This window comes from Sinocyclocheilus rhinocerous, unplaced genomic scaffold (genome assembly GCF_001515625.1).
Source record: "Sinocyclocheilus rhinocerous isolate Xijiao unplaced genomic scaffold, SAMN03320098_v1.1 scaffold77, whole genome shotgun sequence".
NCBI classification, from domain to species: domain Eukaryota; kingdom Metazoa; phylum Chordata; class Actinopteri; order Cypriniformes; family Cyprinidae; genus Sinocyclocheilus; species Sinocyclocheilus rhinocerous.
In genome coordinates, this window is record NW_015635045.1 from 358,165 (window position 1) to 384,069 (window position 25,905).

Genomic DNA, 25,905 nt, shown 5'->3' on the forward strand with positions numbered 1-25,905 from the left:
CAGATGATACAACATAATGCACTGCAAAATGTCCTAAGACAGGAGAAATGAAGATGCACTGTTCCAGCATTGGAAGACTGTATTTATAAGTGTTATACATGCAATGTTTTAAATAAAGAATTTGATATTTTGTAATTATTGTGTCTGTTTTAATTGAATGCCAGTAGTACCTATAGGGTAAAAATAAAATGAATTCTATATAAAAAAATTATAAAATCTAATGAAATATATTAAAATAAATTAATTACAGTAGTATACTGATGAATTGGATTTTTTACAGTAATTTACTGTCAAAAGTACAGTTTGCAACTGTAAACCAAATACAGTTTGCTACTGTAAATCTTAATTACAGTAACTTACTGGCAACAGTGTTGCCAGTAAGTTACTGTAAAAACCCTTTGAAATGTCTAACAGTGTTTCTTTCTTTTTTTCTTCTGTTCCTTCCTTCTTTTTCTCTCTTTCTTTTCTTCCTTCTCTTTTATGGCTATATTTCTTTGTTTCTTTCCTCTTCGTTTTCTCTCTTTCTTTCTTTCTAGCTTGAGTTTCCTTCTATCCTTCCTGCTTCTTTCTTTCGTTCTTTCTTTCTTTCTTTCTTCCTTTCATCCTTCCTTCCTTTTCTCTATTTCTTCTCTTTTATGGCTATATTTCTTTGTTTCTTCCTCTTCGTTTTCTCTCTTTCTTTCTTTCTTTCTTTCTTTCTTTCTTTCTTCCTAGCTTGAGTTTCCTTCCATCCTTCTTTCTGTCTTTCTTTCTTTCTTTCTTTCATCCTTCATTCATTGTTCCTTTCTTAACGTTTCTTTGTTTCCTTCTTTTCTCTTTCTTTCTTTACTTCGGTCTTCCTTTAGTAAACACTACCACCCATTCTCTCAAATTACCAGTAAGTGAAGAAAATGACCAGCACATTCTGTTACTGATCGTAGATGGCTATCTGTGTTCTCGCAAATTAGACCATTTTAAAACAACAGCACAGACCATTATGACTATTATATTCGGACCATATTAACAGCATTTGTAGGTAAAGCGTTTTGTGATTAATGAAGCAGAGGGGAAAGCAGAGTGTGTGTGTGTGTTTTCAACAGCAGTACTCCAGATCTCCCAGAATTCAACATGTTTCATTCAGATCCTAACTTGGAAGACGTGCTTGCCCTTGCCATATTTTTTACCTATGCGTGTTAGAGAGAGAACAGAGACGGCGCACAATGGGAATGTAATTAAACGTCAATTAGTCTCTGTTCTGATGTCTCTCTAACACACACACACACAGACAAACACTCATTACGTGCATTAGCTCCATGGGTAGTGTGACCCATCATGCATCACTGACCTTCATCGCCTACTGGGACATCCACATGGGCATCACTACAGCAACAGTGACCATTACTACAGCAACCACATCCATACACACAGTGATCGTAAGGCAAAATGACACACACGCGCACACACACACACAGCAGAAATCTTGCTCGGTTTAGTGCACCTGGTGCTCAACGTCCCATAAGACAAAGAAAGATGAACTCCCTGTTTTATATTGCTTTCTTTCTCTGTCTCTTTCCTTCTCTCTCTTATTCGCTTGTGCCTCAAAGGGGAGAAAAAAGTTCTGACTATGTCTTTTTGTGCTAGTACTTGCCAAAGAGGTCAGATATACCACAAACACAGAACTGAAATATTCAGCCAATGTTTGCCTGCAAAGCACAACAGATTCGCAGTGTGTGTTTGTGTCTCGCTCTTGTATATGAAGTATTCAGAATGAATGTTTACAGTAAGTGCTCACTGTAATTTAAAAAACGCAGTTTAGTATTCAGTTGACCTCACATTTGCACGTCAACAGTACCTATTCAGAGTTCAGAAACTTGGCCCACTCAGTCACAGTGAGGTAACATAGAGGAAGCAAGATAGATACTATTATTCCAAATACCAGAATAATTAATGATAAGAGTAAAATGTTGGAAAGCCTGCCAAACCCTGTGCTATTCCTGGCTGCATGTAACACCCGCCACTCTGCATATCCTTCAGATATTCAACGTTAGAAACAGGCACCTGAAGTTCTGTTTTATCAAAATCCCTGTTAAAAAATTCTACGTTTAAAAAGATAACAACAACAACAACAACTATATTGGACAAAGCAGCAACCCAGCAGCTTCCAAATAGGAGTCTTAAGGACTCCACATCAGGAAAAAAAGCTTTGAGGCAACACTGCAACAATGGAAGGAAATGAATCAAATAATTTTTTTAAAGATTATAATCGTTAAATGATATTTGTTCATATTGTTTGATTTGTTAAAGGGGTCATATGATGCGATTTCATTTTTTCCTTTCTCTTTAGAGTGTTACAAGCTCTTGGTGCGGTCACTATCACATTTGTTCATGTCAGAAGACTAAAAATACGAAAATAACTAAAACGCAGCAAAGAACAACACTATTAGTGACGTGACATGTGGCCAAGTATGGTGACCCATACTCGGAATTAGTGCTCTGCATTTATCCCATCCAAAGTACAATCCCTGCCGGTACGAGACTCGAACCCGCAACCTTTGGGTTACGAGTCCGACTCTCTAACCATTAGGCCACGACTTCCCCTTGAACAATTTCCCCTATTAAACAATTTTACTGCGACAAACATTACTGTAACCTTGTAAAATAACTTAATATCAACAAAATGTTCTTTACAGTATACTTTTGCTTGCAGTTGTGGGTTAAATGTTTCAGACAGCTGAAGATATCAGGCTGACTGGATATTGGATTGCAATTCAATAGCCATTTGCAATAGGAGCCAAATTCTTCTTACATTACAAAGCGGCTAAAACCAACCGTTTGCTCTTAGTTTTTGTGCATGTTAAAGGGGCAGTTTAAATCAGGCATCTAACACACAGAGCTCGATGTGATATTTGACCTCTCTCACCCCAGAGCGACCACAGTGAAATGAAGCCACTAATTTTCATACTTCAGCTGTGGCCTGAGAGACAGTTATGGTGAGAGGTTACACAAAGATCCACACACACACACACATCATTCTGGTGCAGCGGTTTGGTCAGAATTACTTCAAAGCTGGACTGTCTGAAATCAGAATCATATGTTGCTGACACAGCCTTAACACAAAAATACACACAGAACCGAACACACACACTCGACACAGTCACACGGAAGAGAAGCTGACTCTAAACAACCCTTAATTTAGCCCTTTTTAACTCCCTTAATCCTGAAAACATTGCATAAACCATTAGAGCCTTTCTAGCAGCCGCACACTCCTCCTCATCTGGTCATTACGTGCATTTCATGCAGTGATAATCGCAAAATCTTGTGACTGCTCACTTTTTTTTTTTTACTTTCCATCCCTGGCTTTTTTCTCTTTCCATCATTTTTAGTACTCCCTTGACTGTATGACGGTACTGTTTCCATGGTCATGCTTTTCAAATCAACTTCTCAAACACATGTACATGCACACACATCTTTTTTGACAATTTGATATCTTTCAGCAAGATTCGTTTATGGAGCTAAAATTTTGATGAATGAGTTAATGGCTGGTGGTTTGGTTTCTAAATCAATAAAAAAAGAAATGGCAGGGTTAGAGCTGATCTCTGTCAAAGTAAATATCACAATCAGGTCACTAAAATGCAGAAATGCTTCTAAAGACGATGTCTCAATTATAAGAGCTCAAATCACTCTCATCCAACAGGTTCTGAATGAAACCCGCACTCACACAATGACCCAGGATTCATTTCAAACCTGTACTGCTTCATGACTCCACACAAGAGTGACATGATCAGCCCAATGTCTTGCTGGAACACATACTGGAATTAAATCAGGCCATAAAAGACAGTGAATTCTCAGAATCTCTCTTCACAATTAGAAACAGACACAGAATCTGACCAAGCACAGACTTACTGACCCCAGTCCAGACATAAAAAAATACCCAAACAATAAAAACGCGCATAGCTTAACGCATGAATGACAGCGATGTCAAAAGGACTGCATATTTTTGTATGCCTAAATGAATTTGATTACAAAAGAACCTATAAAATAAGAAATACGTTTTATTTTATTATTTTTTTAAATCAGTATTTTTATCTTGTTTTCCAAATGATATCTAAACGTCCTGGAAACAAACATACTTAAATAATACAGGTTTGGTAATATTTGTTGTGAAATAGAAATTGTGACTCTAATGTGTTTATATCAACACTAAGAATTCTAAAGTAATATTTAAAAAAAATAAATAAATAAGTATACTAATAAAAATGTTTACTGTGGTAAACATTAGTATAACAGACATTACATGACAGAATCTGAAAACAAAAATATTTCAGAATATTGGAGAATCTTTTCAACCTTAAGCATAAACAATTGTGTTAGATTTATGCTTATGTGAGATTTATTTAAAAATGCCAATGGGGTAAAGGGAAATAAAATTAATGCAAGATGCATTCTCTGAAAATGAGGATTATAAATTTACACACTTTTTGTTAATTTAATGTTGTTTAAAGGATGGTTAGATATTTCTACTGGAAAACAAGACAAAAATACCAATCAAAAATAATTATTTTAGTGCATAGCACAACGTGTCTGGAGCACTTGAGCTAACTGTTGCGGCACAGCTCGATGGGAGAAAGTTAAAATGTATGGCTTGGAGGCTGAGACAGAGAGACGGGAGAGCAGACCCGGCCTGGTTCAAAGAACTTCTGCAGACAGACTGGAGACGATTTGACAAATAGTTACATGGATAAAGGAAAAGAGCGAGGAGATTTCAGTCGCTGGATTGGCCTTTGGAGCCAGCGCGCTGAACCTTGGTAGGGACTACATTGTCTACATATTGACTTGAGTATCCTGGGATGTGGGCAACAATCATTCTAATGAATTAAATCTCGGAGTTTAGATTGAAACTTAAACGTTCTAAAAAAAGAATTGATATTGATATAAAGATAGAATCAAAGACCAAAGGGGCCGTTTTAGGGTACGACGCGGGTGGCATGATGATAATGGTGAGTGTTGAGCTCCGCAAAAACAGGAAACTTTGTCAGCATCACAGAAATCAACATACTGAGGGTACAGGAAAGGCACAGAGGCTGAGAGAAAGAAACTCGACACCAAGCCAAAAGAGGCAAATATAGTGACAGGAGAAACAGCAGATTCTTGTGGATGGATAAAAAGCACCTGGAGTGACACTGTAGCAACTGAAAAAGCCTGACAGACACGCTCAAGGCGGGTGGGCAGAGCGACGCGTGATGATTTGTCAGTGTTAGTGAGGTCTGCAGCAGCATGTATCTGCTCAGACACAATCAGAACAAGCTAAATGGTAGCTATTCATTATCAAACCACAAGATAACATTTCATTAACGCGGAGAGCTAACAAAAATACCATAAATGTGATCATTAAAACGTGCTATAAACTTTAACCACAAGAAATGGCAGGACACACAAACCGGGTTACAGTGTTCCCAAGTAAAATGCTTTTTTACTTGGGAATTTTGAGAGTGTAATTAGTTCAGTATGCTTCCTTGAGATTGTGTGCGTTTCAAAAAAGTTCTAGTTAGTGGTCAGTTTAGACGTCTGGAAACATCTTGCTTACATTTAACACACACAAGGGGAGGTTTATATTAAAAAGCATCTATACTGATGCCAAACTACAATCAGTTCAGGGACTCACTGTATGTAAACAATGTAAATGTGACATACCAATAGCGCTCACTGTAGAGACGCTACTCAAGAGGCTTTTTCTGAGAAGCAAACGAATGCGTGTGAAACTGTCACGCTCTAAAGTCTCTCGCTGAGTTATTAACTCGGCTGACCAGTGAAAACAAGATGACCAGACAGCAAAAACCACTGAACCATAACACAAACACATTTCAGCAAAATTATTTTAACCAGACTCATCCTGTTTACCAGAGCAAGATAAAGGATAAAGTGTGTGTATGTGTGTGTGTGTGTGTGTTTTACTGGCTCTAATAACAGCCCTGCTGCTTGCTGGGGGTGTAGTTGTGGTGATGGGTCAGTAGAGGTGAAGTGGATTATGGGACATGTCTGGGCATCATGGCCAAGAGACCAAAAACTCAGTGAGGCATGAGTACACTGAGCCATAGAGAAAAGGGGACAGAAAGAGCGTGTTACATTTACCTTGCTGTTCCCTGCTGTTTTTATCTCGTATGCTAAGGGTTTAGCATGCATTTATGCTGAACGTGTTGGAAATCTTTAATTCTGAATGAATGATTAATCAGCGCTTCAGTACAACTGTTGCATGCTGTTTGTGGCTGGAAAATCCTCCCTCCACTGAAGACCTCTTTCACAAAAGCTTGCCTGTGCCATTTACAGATTTACACAAATATATTACCATTACTATGGAAGCCTCTTCCTGCTTTTCTGACTTTATTTGTCATAACTGTGGCTTTATTTCTCGTAATTGCTACTTCATTTCCCACAATTGCGACTTTATGTGTCATACTTTGACTTTGCTTCTTTTTCCTAAATGGTATCTAGGGTTGCAAAAAGGTGGAAAATCTCCAGTAAATTTCGGAAACATTCCAGAAATTTTGGAAACTTTCCAGGATTTTTTTTTTGGGGAATATTTCCAGGGATTTTTGGAAACTTTCCGGAAATTTACCAGAAATTTTTCACCCCTTTGCAACCCTAATGGTATCTCTCATTTTTAGGCGTTATGTCAATTACAGAAACTGGCTTCCATATATTAAACAAACGCATACTTTCTATTGACTTCTATTAGACTTCTTCTATTTTTCTACAGCGCTAATGATATTTTCTATACTTTACCATACCCCAAACCATCACATAGTCCGTGGTTTAAATTAAACAACAATAAGGACCATTGGCTGGTCAATACATTGTGATTTCTGGTTTTACTATTCTTTTGGGGACATTTGGACCCATACGGTAGGTAAAACCTGACCCAAACACACATGTAAAATGTGCATAAAATTAGACTTCTCATTAACATCTACTGTATTTAAAATGACTTTTTAGATACAATAGATACTACAATAGATTAACGCTAATTTGTGAAATACAACTTTAGGGATTTTTAGTAGTGAATCAACACTCAGAAAAAAATGTGTACAACAGCTTGTCAGTGAAGCAGTAGCTTTAAAAGGAATTCTTTGTACCTTTTTAACCCCTAAAAGAAGTCCCTTACGGGTAGATATGATGTCCTTTTAAGGGTACTGCAGTTTCACAATTTTACGGTACTACAACTTTTGCAAATATGTTCTGATAGTGAAAAATGAGTTCCCAAAAGTAAAACTGGAGTTACTTACAGGTGATGTAGTAGTTTGTCAAGCGTTTGAATTCAAGCCCCATGTAGTTTGGACTGAACTCCTGGAACTTGATGGTGAATTTGATGTCTTTCTCTGGTTTGTTGCAGGTCACCAGAACATTGGGGTCCAGTATGGTGCTGCAGGACTCGGCCTGCTCTTTCTTCACCAGGTAGAGTTTATAAAACTCATACGGTCTCCCCATTTCCCCTTTGGGGCAGATAATGTCCAGTTTGTCACCGATTTCTGGGTAGATCACCAAGCCCTTCCCAGACACAAACCTACAACACAAAGCATACAAAGTTACGATAAATCACAAACACATTTATACACTCTTCTGACTCTCCGTAGAATCTGCATCTCTGCGGACTTCATGATCATGAGAGGAAAAACTTGGGTTCAAATAGCCCTCCAGACTGCCAAGATCCTCCACAAAATGCTCCAGAGGGACTATCGCCGTTCCTTTTTTCCTTTTAATAACATATTTCAAAATATAAAACAATTCCAAATATTAAAGAAAGAGAGCAACAGAAGAGCAGAGTCAGAAATGAGCTGGATGGAGATAGAGCTGTATCTGGTGAGTGTGATTTATTAGACAGGGAAAGTGAAGCATCTGACTTAATTTATAAGAGTTTCTAATTTATTGTTCATGTGCTGAACACTGCTTGCACATTCAGGGAATACATGATTCATTCTCAGACTTGAGAGTGTGTGTGTGTGTGTGTGTGTGTGTAAGGGGAGATGATTGCAACACAGTCCTTTACACATTTTACTACTAACCGCACAAACACACACAGACATGCCCTAAAACTACATACACATATGCACAGACAAAAACACTTACACAAAAATCCCCTAAAACTACAAACAACATATGAACAAACACACACACACACACCCCCTCTAATCAAAAAGACATGGACACATACTAAATAATGACAAGTAAATATACAAAGCCTTTAAATAAAAACGCATCAGTGGAGTTCAGGAGTACTTGTATTTCCCTGATATATGGTCCTGATCAAACTTAAATATTGTCTCTGTATAATTTCATTCTGCTGGTTATTTCTGCACTCATGCACACACTCCTCGCTGCAGGCTGTTTGCTGGTTTAACACACATAAGAGTGTACGAAACATCTTCACAGACGGATTAACAACAAAAACATTTTACTGGGGCACAGGCTTCTGTCTATTCACAAAACATGTTGTATGTGTGTTCATGTGCATGCGTCTGTGTCTGAGGTGTGTACAGGATTGTGAAATCCAATTATGACTGAGTGATTACAGCCATTGAGAAGCACAATTATGTTCTCAATGAGAAGAATGGAAACAGATAGACTCATATAAACAAGAATATAAACACACACACTGCAGTTATGATAGCTTATAGTTTGTTTGTTTTTTTCACTTAAAAGAGTAGAGGAAACACATCAGTAACTAAAAAATGTGAATGAAAAACAAACCAAAGCAAACAGTAAGTGGCATGTAATTTCATAATTGCGAGTCAGTGGGGATGCACAATATATCTGTATATCTGTACCACATCAGTTATTGACCAATATTAGAGATTTTTTTAATGTATCGATAAAGGGTTTTATATTATATTTGTTTAGTTTTGGTCAAGATTTTTTTTAATGAAACAAAAAAAGAAATTAATATTTATTCAACAAAGATGCATTAAGTAGATCAACAGTGACAGACATTTACAGTGTTACAAAATATTTACATTTCAAATTAATGCTGTTCTTTTGAACTTTCTATTCATCAAAGAATCCTGAAAAAAAAATAATTTTACATTTTAAATTACATTTTAAAATATATATATAAAATAGAAAGGTATTATTTTAAATTGTATTCATATTTTATAATATTAATGTTTATTGTACTTTATTAAAACTTTATTGTATTTGTGGTGAGCATAAACATTAATTTTACCCCAAACATTTGAACTGTAGAGTATATTGAAAATTTTGTATATATTGTTATTATTATTAGAGACATAGTGAACTTTGCAAGAGGGACTGAAATTGACACCAAAATGAGTTTGGCAAGACCCAATAATGATAATCTGGCGTATTAAATTGTGACATGCATACGCAATGTTTATCATATTATGAGGTGGTAGGCAGCCCAGAGATTAACGTTTAATGTTGTAACACTTCATAAAAGCAGATATCTGAGGCGGTGACACGCAGAACTAGAGAATATCTGTGTGCGCGTGAGAGAATAAGAGATTTGCATGACTGAAGGAGTTTTGCAGGGTTAAACTTTTTGTGTGACATTTGCCTCCTCTGTCTGCGGCCTCTTCTCTGTTCCTGTCTATCCCTTTCTTTTATCCCTCTGTTTCTAGATCTCTTTTCATCCCTCTCTTTTTTCCCCATCAATGATGATGTCAAACTCGTGCCCTTCCTCTGACGGCCGGCTATGACTGAACAAATCAGAAACAGAAAGAGAAAGCGAGCGAGGAGGAGGAGGAATCTGACCTCCTCAACTCTAAAGAAAAGACTTCATCACTTCCTGTCAAATCAGCAGCTGCTGAAGACTGAGAATTTCAGAAGCAGGACCTGAGAGGGATTGTTTGCGAATGTGTGTGTGTATGTGTGTGTGTGTGTTTGTGTGTTGGAAGCTCAAAGAGGTTCCATAATAGGCAGTGCACTCCCTAAACACACAGCGCTGATTCTGAAAAGATCTCTCCAGCAAATTTAGAATCATTTAGGAAACCCTTCCTTGTTCCTACAGGAAGTTAAGGAGTTTGTGTGCCTGTGAATGTGCAATGCGTTTGTGTTGTGTGCATCAGATCAGGCCAAACAATCAGGTTGTTTTTGTTTCTTTTATTAACGCTTGTTTACTTTGTGGTAACACCATGAAACTTTATGCTGTCAAATCGATTAATCGTGATTAATCACATCCAAAAGTCTGTGTTTACATGATATATGTTTGCACTGTGTATATATTAGGGCTGTCAAAATGGAATATTATCAATATTCGAATTTAAAAGGCATAATTTCAGTTAGGTGGGAAAAAAGCTTTTGGCTTCTCTTCTGAGGCCACAAGAGGGCGCATCGAGCAAAATATTATGCACGTTTCTTCAAAGCATAATAAAATAACAAGACTATCTTTGAAAAAAGTGCATAATGTTTAAAATAATGTTTATAAACCTTATATAATTAATAAAGTTGCTTAAACAATTAGAAACAAAACAGCATCATGCATGTATGTATGTATAGTTTAATACGAAGGACCGAAAACCAATCACAAAGAGTACTTTCTTCATTTAAAAACTTGAGATGCAGTGGGATGGGGAACCCCGCCATAAAGTCTTGAGACATGTTTTTTAAAAGTTGAACTTACATTAATTTTACATAGCTTTCTAAACATGCGGCTCTCTTGTGCGAGCTGCGAGTGTAACGGTGATAGATGTCCCTCTAGAAAATGCGATAAATATGTGTTCTTTGTGAATGGCTTGGTTTCAGTTTTGACGTAAACAACATCTTCCCTGCATTGATTGTTCTCTTTTTCTGCAATATTTTGAATGAACAACGTAGCAGCGCCGCATCTAGTGGCTTCAACTGGATAGGCTAACAAAAGCATTAAAATACAATGACACTTACATCGTCATCGCATTTTGTGCTCCACTGATAAGGCTGCCTGACGCACACCTAAAAGTTGTGGATGTGGAATGTGGATTTTTATTTTAAATTCGACGAATATTCGAAATTCGAATTTTTTTGACAGCCGTAGTATGTATATATAAATACACACACATACATGTACATATTTAAGAAATATTTACGTGTGTGTGTGTGTGTGTGTGAGAGAGAATATATATATTCATATGATTTATGTTATATATAAACATAAATATATATTACATATATATTTTTAATATATACATGTATATGTGTATATTTACTGTATATATATATAAATATAAATATACACAGTACACACACATCTATTATGTAAACAAACTTATTTTTGATGCGATTAATCGCGATTAATCGACTTGACAGCACTAAAGTTAAAGGTAAAAGATATCTTACTTTTACAATATACATGAATTAATAATCTGTTCAGAATTATATAACAATTATGAAATTGTAATATTATAATGAAGTAATATTATAGATGAAAGTTACTCGTATTTAATTTTTGTGTAATTAATGTAAATATAAACAAAAAATATATTAAAAATGAATATTTAAGGAACAAAGACAGAATAACGAAATTCTAGAAAGACAGAGATAATAAACAAATGCTATTTCCTGCTTAAAATTTAATTAAATCAGTAGCACATTAGAGAGTGGGGGAGATGTCTTAATTCAAATTGTAAATGTAATTATCCACACATACACTTCAGTTTCTGTTCACTGTGTGAAACAGAGTTAGACCCACAAGCTTGCACACACACACACTCAATAAGAGGCCTCCTCGCTTTTTAAACAAGTGAACACGGGATTAAACCAAGACTGAATGGCACCAATTAAATACTGAATACAGCAGCCATGCAAATCAGCCTCAATCAAGAGGGAGGGGGAGAGAGAGAGAGAGAGAGAGAGAGAGAGAGAGAGAGAGACATAGACACAGACACCTCTTAACACACAAGCGAATACATTCTGAGAAGGGGCTATAATCACATGTCTTGGCATTAAGTCTAAACTCCACAATGGACCAACATCGGCAACTCATATACACAACACACATCCCTTATTTTAAAATTTAAAGACTGGAAAGTTCACTTTTATTTTTGGTGTTTAACATATCCAACTGGAAAATGTAGTCACCTATCTCTCATTAAACAGACACACACACACACACTCAGCATGGCGAGACACCGGGTGTATGTATAGAGTGTGGTGGTCATGTGATTGTCCACTCTCAAGGCAGAGCTCCTACAAGTGGCTCTTTGTCTGCGAGAGAGAGAGAGAGAGAGAGAGAGAACGACAGCTTACACATATCCCACTCACAATAACAACTGCACACAAACTCACACACTCAAAAAAACACAGAGCCTTGGGCATCTTGTTGAGAATGGGAGAAATGAGTGAATGGAGTCTAAGAGAGAGATGAGGAATCTCCATAGTAGAACCTCCCATCCTCATTAATTCTCTCTCTCTCTTTCACACACACACTTTAGATAAACTTTTTGCAGTTTTAGAATTTAAAAAAAAAGGATTTACTTCATTTCTATACTGTTTTTACAAAAAAGCACATCTCTGGATGTCCTCAAATTGAGGTTATGTCAGATTTAGGACAAATTAGCCCTCAAAGTATAGCTAAACCAAAACCTACCACCAAAAAAAAAAGTTACATTTTACTTTCTGATTTAATTAAAAACAGTATTTACTTAATTTACAAACCGGTTTTTTACTTATACACAGCTAAATGTTTTATTGAAGGTTCATATCCTTCATGAAATCCTAATCTAAATATATAGGCTAATCCTTTCATATCCTATCTGATAGAAACACCGAATGCAAGCAAAGGGGATTTCTGGGATTTTTAGTCAAAAGGCAATAGTGAACCAGGTCGGCCCTGGAGCGATATGATAACTCTCCATCACACAATCAGACAAAAGTATATTCTTCACCTGATTTGTTTCCTGCTGTCCTCCTCTGTCTTTAGCTGCAGGTTTTCCACTCATATTACTTTCACCAGTTCAAAGAGGTTAGAGGTTAGAGGTCAAGCTAAAGTTCCCTACTGAACAATCAAAATCTGCAAATACAACAGAATTCACAAGAACTCTTCCACTTTATTGTTTACCAGTGTCATAACATTTCCATTCACCCTGATCCCCATGTAGGACTGGTGCTGGTGGTATGGGTGTAAATCACCTGGGACCCCACAAAAGAATAACAAAACTATTTTTAGTTTGCAATGCAGTGCATTCTGCCGTTTTAGTTGTGATGACAATACCCTTGAAATAATGTGACTAGTTCATATTTTTTATTGGACTGCTGCACGAGTTTCTTGTGACATTTGATAGTTTCACATCAAGCTTACAGGAAGGCATCTGTATGACAGGTCTTCCCGTAGTGCAAGAAGATATCTTACATCTGTTCAGCTCTGAAACAATGACTTGAGCCACTGTAGAATTTTCTTACCTCAAACTTACAATAGAGAAAAAAAAAACCTTGGGCAATTTTACCAACTTTATAGAACCTGTTAATTTTGCTACAAATACATAATAATAATAATAAATTAAATACGTAGCTGTTAAATATCGTGACAAGTATTGCAGTACTATACTAAATTACTCTCAATGGGTAAATAACTACAAGCAAATAACACTACAAATTTTACAATAAGCATTCTATAAATGGGTTTGTTTTGTGTACATTTAAGTTATTTTGAGCAACCCTCCTGATTTTCTAAACAAATGATCTAGTCTGCCATCATTCAAATGTTTTTTCTGTCCTTCAAATAACTTAAAGGGGTCCTATTATGCTCTTTTACAAAGTCTTGATTTTGTTTTGGGGGTGTACTAGAACATGCTCTCATGCTTGGTGGTTCGAAAAACGCATTATTTTTCACATACTTTACGTTATTAAAATACCTTTCTCCCCAGGCTGGCACAAACGGAAAACTAAATATCTCCCTTTGGAGTGGACTTTGAGATTTATAACTTTCTAGATCTTTTTTTATGCCCAAACATACACACTACACACTGACTAAAATTAAAAAAGTGAAAAAGCATAATAGGACCCCTTTAAGCTTTTTTTTAATTGCAGTTCAACCTAAGTAAGCTACAGTTTCAAACTATTTTCCACTAATTGGTGTATAAAATGTGTTTGGATTTGTGTAAATGTGTTTTGAATTTTTGTGTGGATGGCAACACCTCAGTTTCGCTAAATAACAATTGAATACTAATAACACTGTTAGTTATAACAGCAAAAGAGCATTCATTAAATTAATAATAGCGTTCATAACCAACTTTACGAGTCTCCAAATGCAATGACACAGTGGTTGCAGTTGCTATGGCAGACAGTATATATATTTAGGGTGCAAAGGGAAAAAAAAAACATGGCCAGAAATGCTCATATTTACTCGGTCTCTCCTCTCTCTGTCAAAGTCTGTCTCTCTCGTCTCGTCTTCTCTCTCTTTCTCACACACACACATATTTGCTCTCCCACTCACTGTCAGGAGTATTGTGTTTGTCTGAGTGTGAGATGAAAGGTATGAATTCCTCTAGAGCTCCTCCAGGATACCAGCGTTAAACACACACACTGAGTATAATATCTATGCTCTTAATGTGTGTGTGTGCGAGTCACAGGTCACAGTGATGCAGAAAGAGTTTCAGTGTCTATGTGTGTGTTTCTTTCTCACATGATCTCACATTACAGAGCAATTAAAGCAACTGCAAACACACACACACACACACACACACACACACACACAAACAGGTTATACTTGGCTGACAGCTCACTCTGAAATGCCTGGGAGAAAACAGCAGAAGAAATCAAACACACACACACACAGGGAAGAAATTGTCATTTTACTAATAGCAACACACGTGTAGTTATCTGTGACCGCATCGCTGATTGATATTTACACCTCTGAGAAATATAATAGGAGTGATAGAGAGACTCTTGGGAACCAAAACCAACAAGAGAACAATGACAAGTTGTCATTACACACTAAATAACTCCATCATCACATTTTATGTGTGTGTTTCAGCATGCCTGTCATGGTAATGTGGACTAGAATAAGTGTACGTAGCTTTTCCCCTCATCTTACACAGAAACTAAACATCTTACATGTTGGTTTCACCACATTAGCGACAACATTTCAGACTCGAAAGGTTTTTTAACAGAGGTGATGATATTGGTACTTGTTTAGCGATATGTTTAACTGTGAAAGTGAATTTCCTCTATTTTTACACTGAGATTATTAAACACTCGCCTAAAGTTAAAACTTTAAGAATAAAATGATTTAATAAAAGTGTTAAATTTAATATTTGGCTTTTTTTTTCTTCAAAATCTGGTCCCATTCGTTTTTAGTGTTATATTTTCCATTCAAACTTTTTTTAATGTTTTTGAACAATGACTCACCAAGGCTGCATCATTTTATCAACAATACAGTAAAACAGTAATATTGTGAAATATTTTTACAATATAAAAGAACTTTATTATATTATATTAAAGTATTATATTAAAATAATATTATTATATAAATATATATTTATATTATTATAAAAGAGTTTTCTATTTTAACACATATATTAAAATGTAATTTATTCCTGTGATGACAAAGCAGAATTTTCATCAGCCATTAGTTCAGTCTTCAGTGTCACATGATCCATCAGAAATCATATGCTGATTTAATACTGAAGAAACATTACTATGAATGTTAAAAGCAGTTAATATTTTTGTGGAATCTTGATCCTTGAGATATCTTGAGGGATTCTATGATGAAAAGAAAGTTTAAAAGAAAAGCAATTATGAAATAGCATTTTTTTGTTGTAACAATGTAAATGTTTTACTGTCACATCTTACAAAAATATAACAACACAATACAAACTTTTAAACCGTATAGAATTGTCCATTTATCAGTTATTGGTCATAACATGAAAATACATATTAATTTATCGGTATTCGCCCTTTGTGGTGATATTTTCCGAACCCGATATATTGTCGATACCAGCAGATTTGAAGTAAAACATGATTTATGAGCCTTTCGTATTGTCAGGTTCACTTTTCAAGGGCATTTCCAAAATGTAGGCCTCACAAGCACAGCCAAACCTGTAAACACACACAGATGAACAAACTCTCTTTTTTGCTCATGTTTTATGAATTAGCCGTGTGGATGTGTGTGCATCCAGTGTGTTTTCAGCATTGTTTTATAATTCGATTTTCCATTTGTTCTGTCCAGCTGCAGGCAGAGATCACTGTCTCACCAATAATGGCTCTAAACTCCTTCTCCCCTCCATTTTAAATAATAATGAGCCTTTAAAATGGCTGATTCAGACGTATCCCTAAAAGCTGCTTTCCACAGCTCCCAGACCAGTAAACAGCTTTCAGCATGATCTATCTGTGGGCGTCCTGAGCTTGATATTTGTGTGTTTTCAACCAAACCTAAGATCAGTGACTAAAGTTTGAGCTCCCGGTGTGCGTTCAGGAGTAAGTCTTCTAATGGCAGGTAACCCTAAGCAGCTTAAAACCGCTGCGTGAGAGCTCTGTTCTCAGGTCAGCCGGAGCTAATAAAGGTTATTAGATTTGAAACTGCATGCAGAGAGCGCTGAGCTCAGATCAGCTGGAGATGAAAGCAGGCTGGAGACTCCAGCTTCTCTGATGCTTTATAGCAGCATTTAGCTGACTGAAAGCGTGACCATTTCTCCGGACACACACGCACACACGCAGGCAAGGAATGATGGGTTTAGTGAGTGTGATGGTCTGAGCTGTCGACTGGAAAGTGGATAAAAAGGATGGAGGAGCTTTGAACTCTAAAAGGGTGTGACTGATGGCCTGCTGTGTGTGTGTGTGTGTGTGTGTGTGAGAGAGTATACGTAGCAGAATTTAAGCAGGTTCGGAGTTGCTAGACTTGCGTTGACTCTCTTTGTTTACATGCGAGCATAAATGTGTTAAGGGTAGATATATATGCCCATAATCCACCAGTGTGTACTGTCTCTCAAAGTCAAAAGAGAAAGCAAACATGAGAGTGTGAATGTGCACACGGAGAAGGGAAGGAACCAACAGATCGCAAACCTCTTCTTACAGAACGCTAATCATTTCCCACCTCACGCCCTTATGTTTGTTGTGTGTGTGTGTGTGTGACAGGCTCTCTGAATTTCCAAAGTCACTTTGCAGGGAAGGCTGCAGCTGTTGTACAAAAGGAAGCGTGTATGTGTGCTGTTAAGGAGAGACACATTATGGTCAGATCTTTCATGAGATGGTTTAATCGAGATGATGCAGTGCGCTATTCCCTCTTTAAAAAGAAAGACAGAGAAACTGGTGTTTAACGTCTTGGGTTTGTTTGACATTTACGAGTCGAGGTATTTGCATAATGGCTGATCAGAAGAAGGAGAGAGGAAACGGTTTGCTACAGAGAGACAGAAATCCGGCCCAACTATAATGATACACACGAGCATCCACCCTAAACCACAGCACTGTAGTGATTTTATCCTGCAACCTAGATGTGACTTGTCACGTTCTAAGCAAACTTTAGGTATTATCATGTGTTTGAATGAGGTAAACCATAGAGTTTAACTACAATATAAAATAAGTTTAAATAAATTTTTTTATTATATATTATATAAAACTTGAAATGTACATCTGCAATCATGTATCCAAAAAAAAAAAAACAATAATAAAAGTGCATTTGACTCATGCACTACATTCTACGCGACAGCTTTGTGTCAGGGACAAAGGGACAAAGACAAATTATTGGTTCTCAAATCTCATTTAAAAGATAAGTTCAAAAAACCTGGTTTGTCTTCAGGCAGGAAATTTTGTATGGTTTATTGTGTAAAAGATATTTAAGTGCTCTGATGGAGGGGAGAATTTTCAGCAAAAATTGACTTAAATTTCAGTCCGTTCCTCACACAAAGCTATCATATTGCTTCAGAAGACTTGGAATGTAGTGTATGCGTAAAAAGGACTAATTTTATTATACTTTTGCCCCTACTGGAGCCTGACAGTAAAAATAAGTGTTTGCTTTCATTCTGGGATACAAAAAATGTTGTGTACCACAGAAGACAGAAGATCTAAAGTTTGGAAGGACATGAAGTGAGTAAATGGTGTCCGAATTCTCGTTGTAACTCTAGAAGTTAAGGCCTTGGGTAAAGTAAAGTAATGATATCCTCTGAACCGAGTTGAAATGGCACAATAGTGTCATTTTGGTGGTACAGGATGAATACAGGACAAAGGAGAAAGTATAGTGGGACTGTTTACAAAACTTTTTGGCTGTTTACATGGTACCATGATATAGCAATCTTATCAGATGCTATTACTATGAAACTCTGATTTATATCAGCGCGCTGAATGTTTAGCTTATTCATGAACCCACGGAAACCACCTTAAAGGGATAGTTCAACCAAAACTAAAAATTCTGTCATCATTTACTCAACCTCATGTTGTTACAGTTTTGGTTACTGTTTAGTTACTGACTTCTAGCGTATGGAAAATAAAACTGAGACATTTCTCAAAATATATTTTATGTTGCACAGAACAAAGTAAGTCAGGTTGGGAACGACATAAGGGTGAGTAAATAATGACAAATTTTTATTTTTGGGTCAGTTGTCCCTTGAAATAATTAGCAGACGTCACTGAATTCCCCTAAAAAAGCCTGTGTTTACATGTCTACCTAGTTATCTAAACGTGGACATTCCGGCACAGACTTCTACTGTTTATAAATAAAGCTAATTATAATTACAACAGACTAACCATAACCCAAAAACCCTAATAGAAACATTTTAGCCTTTTTAAATTTTCTACAAAACATAATTGACTTGATTTATGAATGATTTTGACCTCTGAGGATATCCGGGGCCTCCCCAAAGGGAGGTTTTATCCAAATTTAGCTAACTTCTGGGGACAATTTTGTCCCCAAAGTATAGCTAAGTAAACCCACCCCCCAGCAGCTGCCACTGCTCCTCTTCCGTCGTGTGCTCCAACAGACCCTACAACTACAAACATTACAGTCCTTAAAACAACACGGGCGCTGGGCTCGGAGTGCGTCTGTGCGTGTGAGAGCCGTTTGAGGAGGCTGTGAGAGCCCAGCGGTCATGCTTGGTCAGGGACAGACAATGTGTGTTTGTTACTTAAGCACTGTTGTTAATGAAGCCCTCGCCATGCACGCACACACGGATGTACAATAAAAATTAGGTTTCATGCCAACCCCTCTCGCTTTCTCTCTCCTTGTTATATAACGACTACAGAAATACGGTTTTAAGTTGCAAACTGAATCCCCGTTAAAATGTACATGCTTTATAGACGTCACATAGTTAGACTCAGGATATAACATTTATAGAACGCAACTCACACACACACACGCTGACAAACATCCACAACACCGTGAAATGCTATCAACGCTGGAACAAAAGCCACTTCACACACACTTCAGAGAGGAACAGGTCTGTTGTGGAAATGCCGGCTGAGACAGAGGGAAGTGTGTGTGCGTGAGTCTGCGTGAGTCCTCTCTTGCTGTTCAACATATTGAAACTCTGACAGAGTTAATCTCCTCACTGTCAACTCCTATTATAACACCACTGATCATGACATACACACACACAAACACACACATTCATGCGTACACACTCGTAAATGCACACGGACACATGATTGAAAGTAACACGACTCGGAGAATAATTATTACTGCTGTGGATGACTGAATATATGCCCAAACATGTCCTAAATGCTCCCGAACAGTCACACAGGCATCCGTGGAAATCCGTAACTTTGATCGCAGTTGAGACCAACATGATCCCCTAGCAGGTCAAAGGTCATTATGTCTTTTCATGTCATCATAATCAGATTCTTCAGACCCAAAAAAACTGCCTTTGGAAACTTCTACATTCGCAAGCGCATGTTTTTGCAACAGGTTGGAGCCTCTCAGAGGGATGCAGGTTTAAGTCTGGCCTACATAAATAGGCTTATTTTATACTTTCCTGGAATTCTCTTTTACTTCTTAGTTATTTCTTGAAAATCCAATACCAGTTACTTGAACATTCTTTCATTATTTACTACAACTCAATTCCAAGCTGTATGAATTTCTTTAATCTGTGGAACATTAATGATATTTCGAAGATTTTGTCAGTGGGGTCCAAAATAACACTTTTTCAGAATATCTTCGGCAGAAAAAAAGTCGTAATTTTCAGGCAGTTTGTTTTGGATTTTTTTTTATTGTTTTTTTTTTTAACATTTTAAAAGAGTGTTCGTGAGCTAAACTGGATGTTTAACCGCTGCTTTAGACGGTTATATGCGCACATAGAAGTTGCTGATTAAGACTAATTGTGCACCACCGAGTGTTGGGTAAATGAACAAACTAGTACGCTTGAATACACACTCACACACACATAAGTAAAGTACTTCAGTAGCATTTTTGAGCTAATGAGAGACAGATTTCCAATTAGCTCCTCATCTCCTCCCTTAGCACTGGAATATGGCCAAAACACACAGGCACATTCATACATATATCATGGATTCCCTTTTACTTTGTTCTTCAAAAATCCGAAAGCCAAAAGAAATGTAGTTAATTTGCAGTCGTTCGTCAGAAAATTGTTTCTAAAGAGCTAGAGTGTTTTCTTGATAAGCGAGTGGCTGCCAAGAACTTGAATGTAGTAACATTATATTAATTTGTAACTAGAAGAATTTGATGACGTACGTGGGAAGTTTGTTGTTTGTGTGTGTGTTTGATTGGGTGCATAGTGTGTGACACATTAAGGGAATAAGATATAACCTCAAATCTCTGCCTCAATGTGATAATTGTCCCAGTGATTAGCTACTTTATTCTCTCTGTCTGTCGCTCTCTCTCCATTCCCAGCAGACTCCACTTCTCTTTTCTTCCCTCAAGGCAGAGGAAGGGAGGGGAGGGGTGTCGCTTTTACATTTTTCTCAGTCCAAATTATAGCTGTGAACCATGCAGATAGGAACAGAATTATACATCTGAAACCAGCGGTAAGTCTGTGCGCGAGCGCGTTATGTGTAGTTGTGTCTAGTAATTAAATTTACATAATTGTGTCAACAAAATAAATCAGTGAAGCTCTTGTTCCACCAAATGTTTTTTCTACAGAAAACGCAGCGGTAGCTTTAGCGTTCAGTAAACTTTGCGTTTTGCTGATATAAATATCAGAGTGCTGAGGGGTGGAGAACGCAGCCGGAGTTTTTCTAATTTTACAGTCCTTCAATTATAATTCACATTCAGTCTGACCTAAAACACAAATGGCACATTATTATGGGTAAGAGAGTTGTGTGTGAGAGCGTGTGTATGATGGTCTCACTGCTGAGAGTCTGGTAAGAGGTTTAAAGGGTGGCTTGGACTTAGTGGTGGTGGACGCTCCCATATGTCCGTTGCAGAGATAGAGCGCAAAGAGCGTGTTTGTCCGAGGCCCATATGTCTTTATGAGAGTGCTTAGGATAATCTTTGCATTCAACGACCAATTCATCCTTGTGCATCGAGTTGTTATGCTGTTTTAATGATATTGAGATTTGCGGACGTGCCTCTCGTTAAACTCAAGAATGTTCACTAACAAATGATTCTGATATTATTTTTCTCGACTTTACACGCTGTTTCAAATTCTCTTCCTCTCAATCTTCAGTCAGGGTCCCTGAACCTGTGACTAAGCAACACACACATGCTCATGCACAGGTGCATACACACACACATACACAGTCTGTAAGTAAATAAACATTAAGTACTTAAAACAACATGCAGCAACTGTGGTAAAACAGACCAGGCCAGTTTGCGCATCTGCTGAGCCGTGGAGGAGCTCAAAGCAGTTTCAACGAGTAAAACAATCCACACACAGAGGGGCTCCAGCCACTGATATGATTTTTTTCTCGCAGGACGAGAAGCTCAAATGTTGCTGATTTCGAAGATCTCTCTAATGGGTTTAACTCCTACACACAATTAAAAAAATATTAATTAAAATAATAATAAAAACCCTCAAAACATACATTTTCCATACTTTGAATCTTCAGGGCCCATGTGCTTTGCATGTAGGAAAATGGGTTATTTTTCAACATGTACAAAAAAAATTAACTTGCAAAAATTAAAAGATATAAATGGAAAAAAATATGGATATGAAATGTCTGAATTAAGGGGCTGCATTAAATTAATTTTAGTAAAACTTTAATAAAGTAACTTTAAAAAGTCATTTAAAACTTTGTACAGCGCTTACAAGATAACAATGTATTTGATGTATAAATGTTTCAAAACATTTCTAAATGACTGTAAATTAACTAAATATATGTTAAGCGTTATACAATGTAATAATGTTTAACTATATTTAACTGTATAGGAAATATATATTTTAAAGTTGTTATAAAGTGTTTCCCAACTTCTAAACAGCTAACTATTTATTTTCTTCCTTACTCAGTTTAAGCATGAGAACAGTACAAATGAAAAAAACAAAAACAAAATAAACGTATGTTCATTTGTAATTTACGATGTGGTTTTTTTTATGTTTTCAATGTTATGCATTTATAGCACAATTTTATGTTTTCGCGTCGCCCCTCGGGTCTCACATGCTAAGTTTTCAAGTTTTTGCTCATCTTTTACAAAGCCAACCGAGAGACTCCTTAATTAAACTATTCCCCCCGAGATGAAAAACACATGTGCACTATTCCTGTCCCCCTGTTTACGCTCATAACTCAGCGGCTGTGACTCAAAACCTTTTGAGCTGCCTACCAAGACGAGCCTATGATGCCCAAACAAATGCTGTCAGGGTAGGCAGCTCATTAGGTTTTGAGACCCAGCCAGTATTCCACAAAAACGCTCCACACACAAAGTGCAAAACAAGACACATCATCATGTTAGTCAACTAATAAGACAATCAACTTTTGGTTACGATATACATTGAGTTAAAAAAATAAGTACATTATGAATTATTTTGCGAATGCAAAATTAAACAATAAGCTTTCTTTATTATTCTGTCGAGTCAAGCTTCAGTGGCGTCTCGAGCCGTTATTCAGGTTAAGTAAACATGTTGGACGCTCCCTTGAACGTTTTATGAGCAGCAATCAGGGAGATTTTATGAGCGTCTAGGAAACCCCCGCTTAAAAATCTATTAACTCTCTCAACACAACTCTGATTTGATCAATATGACAGGCGCAAAGAGCCGCCGGGATTTTGGGCAGGCCGGTGGCGGATACTCAGTTAGCCTCTCGGGAAAAGAAGAAAAGATGGACACGCCGAGAGAGAGTGGTTCTTGCTAAAAACATAGAGTAACAGTAGCAGTTCTACCTATTTCAAATTTTTAAAAGTACTGAACGGAGAATTAGGCCCGCGTCAAGACCACACGTTAAAATTATGTATCCGAAATCGTAGTTAAGAAACCTAAGAGATAATTAAAATGTACGATATTTCGCATAAACAGTTAACGAAGTTGTACTAGCATAAAAGTGTTGTCGAATCCCCCTCAATAAGGGATTTTGTGAGTTGATGAGAAGCGGCGGTGGAGTATGACGGCTGTGTGTTATATCCCCGGGAGAGTGCGCGCTTGCACGGTCACTTCAGGCTCGAGCTCAACGAGAGATCATGTCATCATACCGGTAGAGCGAGTCGTGATACGAGTGGCGGAGATTTGCAGATCGGACTTTTTTTATGAACAATACAAGTCCAGCTAGTAATATCACTAATCTGAGAGCGTAGACTACATTTCATGCTCTTCCTGGGGGGTTTTAAACACGCGCTCGTGCACTTACTTGGGATTTTGTGAATTCCACACGACAGACTCCAGTGATTTGGCTGCGGGTAACGCGTATCGGCACATGGCTGTCAGAATCCAGAGGTAATATTTCCACGAGCCGTCACTTCCAGCCATTTTACACTGTTCTCGGAGAGACACAAGCCAGCAAGAAGATAAGATCCTTTCGATCGAGTGTACTCCGGGTTACCGAACCACATGCAACAGAGTAGGTTAGGCGTCCAGGCGGAGGGGCTCCATGGCTCAACTTCCAAATCCAAATTTTTTTAGCGTTGCCTGGAGGAAAAAAAGGTGTCGCACAACGTTGCACAGGCGGCTTCTGGGCCAACGTTTCTCTGTTACCAAAATCGCTGCTACCTTGCACTTAGGTAGACGGCAGCGCCTGACTCTTTTATTGTACTCATCTATTGGTTGAGCTAGTAGGTTAGCCTCACAAAAGGTCAGATCACGCTAGATAGGGGGTGAGTGATATGCACACAGGTATAAGGACATCAATCCCGTGTTGGGGTTCGGGTTGGTGCACAAATCCGGTCCTGATCATGTGTCAGATTTAAAGTTAGACTCCTTTTGCTTTTGATCCCAGATCATAGAGCTGCGCTTTAGATATGCAACAGTTCTTGTCCAAAATTTATCGCCTTATATCCATGTTCAAAGTGTCCAACTGTCAGTCACAGGACTGCCAAAAATGTCTGTCCAATTCCATTTGGATTCTCTTTTGAAAAAGAACCATGAAAAGTAAACTCCCGAGTCTTGCTGCTGCTGATATTGTATTATCTGGCGTTTTAGTGCATGCTGATAGACGGGATATCAGCTACTGTCCGCTCCTGGCTCGCGTGCAGAAAGGTGCACACAGTTTCTTCTCAAGGATATAAACAGATGGGGAAACTCCAGCAGTTCGGCGCTTCCTCTGCGAGTTAATGACGCGTCTTTTAGCCTTGGATCTTGTTTGGAGTTGTTCGGCGCTCAACCGTGGATCCGGTGCGTCCGCAGTGAGTCCCGCACACCGTTCACAGCGCAGTGGCTCGCGATCCATCACCTCCACTCCCACCGAGCTGCTAAACCCCGCCCTATTCCGAAACGGACCAATCGGAGCGCACGTTTAGGGCAACGTCGCAACATGGTGTCCCTCTCTGTACAGCGAGTTTCAGAGAAGTTCAGCTGCAAGACTGATGTATTTACAGAAACGGACAGTGAGTCTAGTCTTTCTCCTTAAAGATAAGACGTTCAAAAGTGTTTGAGTTTAAGAAACTGACTGTCTTAAATTTTGTGCAAACAAATATGCCGCAAATTAATATTTTCTTTAGACAACGTGTAGCAAAGCTGACTACTTGTTACTATGGTTACTCCGGACGTTTATCTGTAATGTTGTATTTTCGTTTCCCTTCTCAGTTAGTTTATATGGAGTTATTTGAATACGTAAGTCTGTTTTATATTCACAACACATCACGGCTTACAGCTGAAAACACGGGTCTTCACCGTTAAAGCGTTTAATAACAGATTTAGGATCATTATCCCAAAGACATCCAAGAGAGTGACACTAATGATATTTGATGGTCAAACAAAGATAACGCTAATCCTTTCAGTAGTCAATACCGCCCCCTATCGACTGTAAAAAAATAATTTGAATAATTGAAACTGTAAATGGTTGATTTGAGCTTTTATTTAGCTTTTATTTCTTGTTGTTTTAGTGCAAAACTACTACAATATACCGTATAACAAACGGTGACACATATTAAAATATGACTTGAATCAAAATTAATCTAGTTCATATATTAATAATTTCAGTTGCTCATGACTGATGGCAAATATGTCTGTAAGGTCTGTGACTGATTTGTATGTCTTCCTCCCTGAGTAAGGTGTGATTCTGAGTGACATGGTGTCCTGTCAATCTACTATACAACCAGTCTCTCTCTTTCTGTGTGTGTGTGTGTGTGTGTGTGGTTCTTCAGAGAGCCATATGTCGTGAGAAGGGTTAGTCCTCCTGTGTGTGTGTTTAGATAACACAAGTGTGGTGTAGCTTTTACTCTTTGAGCTCTTGTGTGTGTGAAATGTCAGTTTATTCATTACCCACATTTAGATCAGGTCTGAAAGGCCAGCCACACATTTAGAAATGATATATATGTAGTCATGTGATCTGTTTAAGGCTGAACGTCATCAGCTCTGGCAGAAAGAGCAGTTTGTGTTCTAAGATAGATGACTTTTAGTTAGCAGAGGCTCATTTTGGTGTTTTCTGTGTGATTCTTTCTGCAGTTTTGTGTGTAATGTTTACATGTCCTTTTGCATA

At 37.6% G+C, this 25,905-nt stretch overlaps 1 protein-coding gene across 1 annotated transcript in view; it reads right to left on the reverse strand.

Annotated features, from left to right (window-relative positions):
- The window catches only part of LOC107746350 (ephrin-B1-like), a 40,034-nt gene extending 15,394 nt beyond the window's left edge, over positions 1-24,640 (reverse strand). The window contains exons 1-2 of the mRNA XM_016560510.1: positions 23,620-24,640; positions 7,260-7,537 (exon numbers count right to left, since the gene is read on the reverse strand). Coding sequence (XP_016415996.1) covers positions 7,260-7,537; positions 23,620-23,738 — 397 coding nt within the window. The 5' untranslated portion in view covers positions 23,739-24,640. The remainder of the gene's footprint in view (positions 1-7,259; positions 7,538-23,619) is intronic.
- Positions 24,641-25,905: the final 1,265 nt, after the last annotated feature.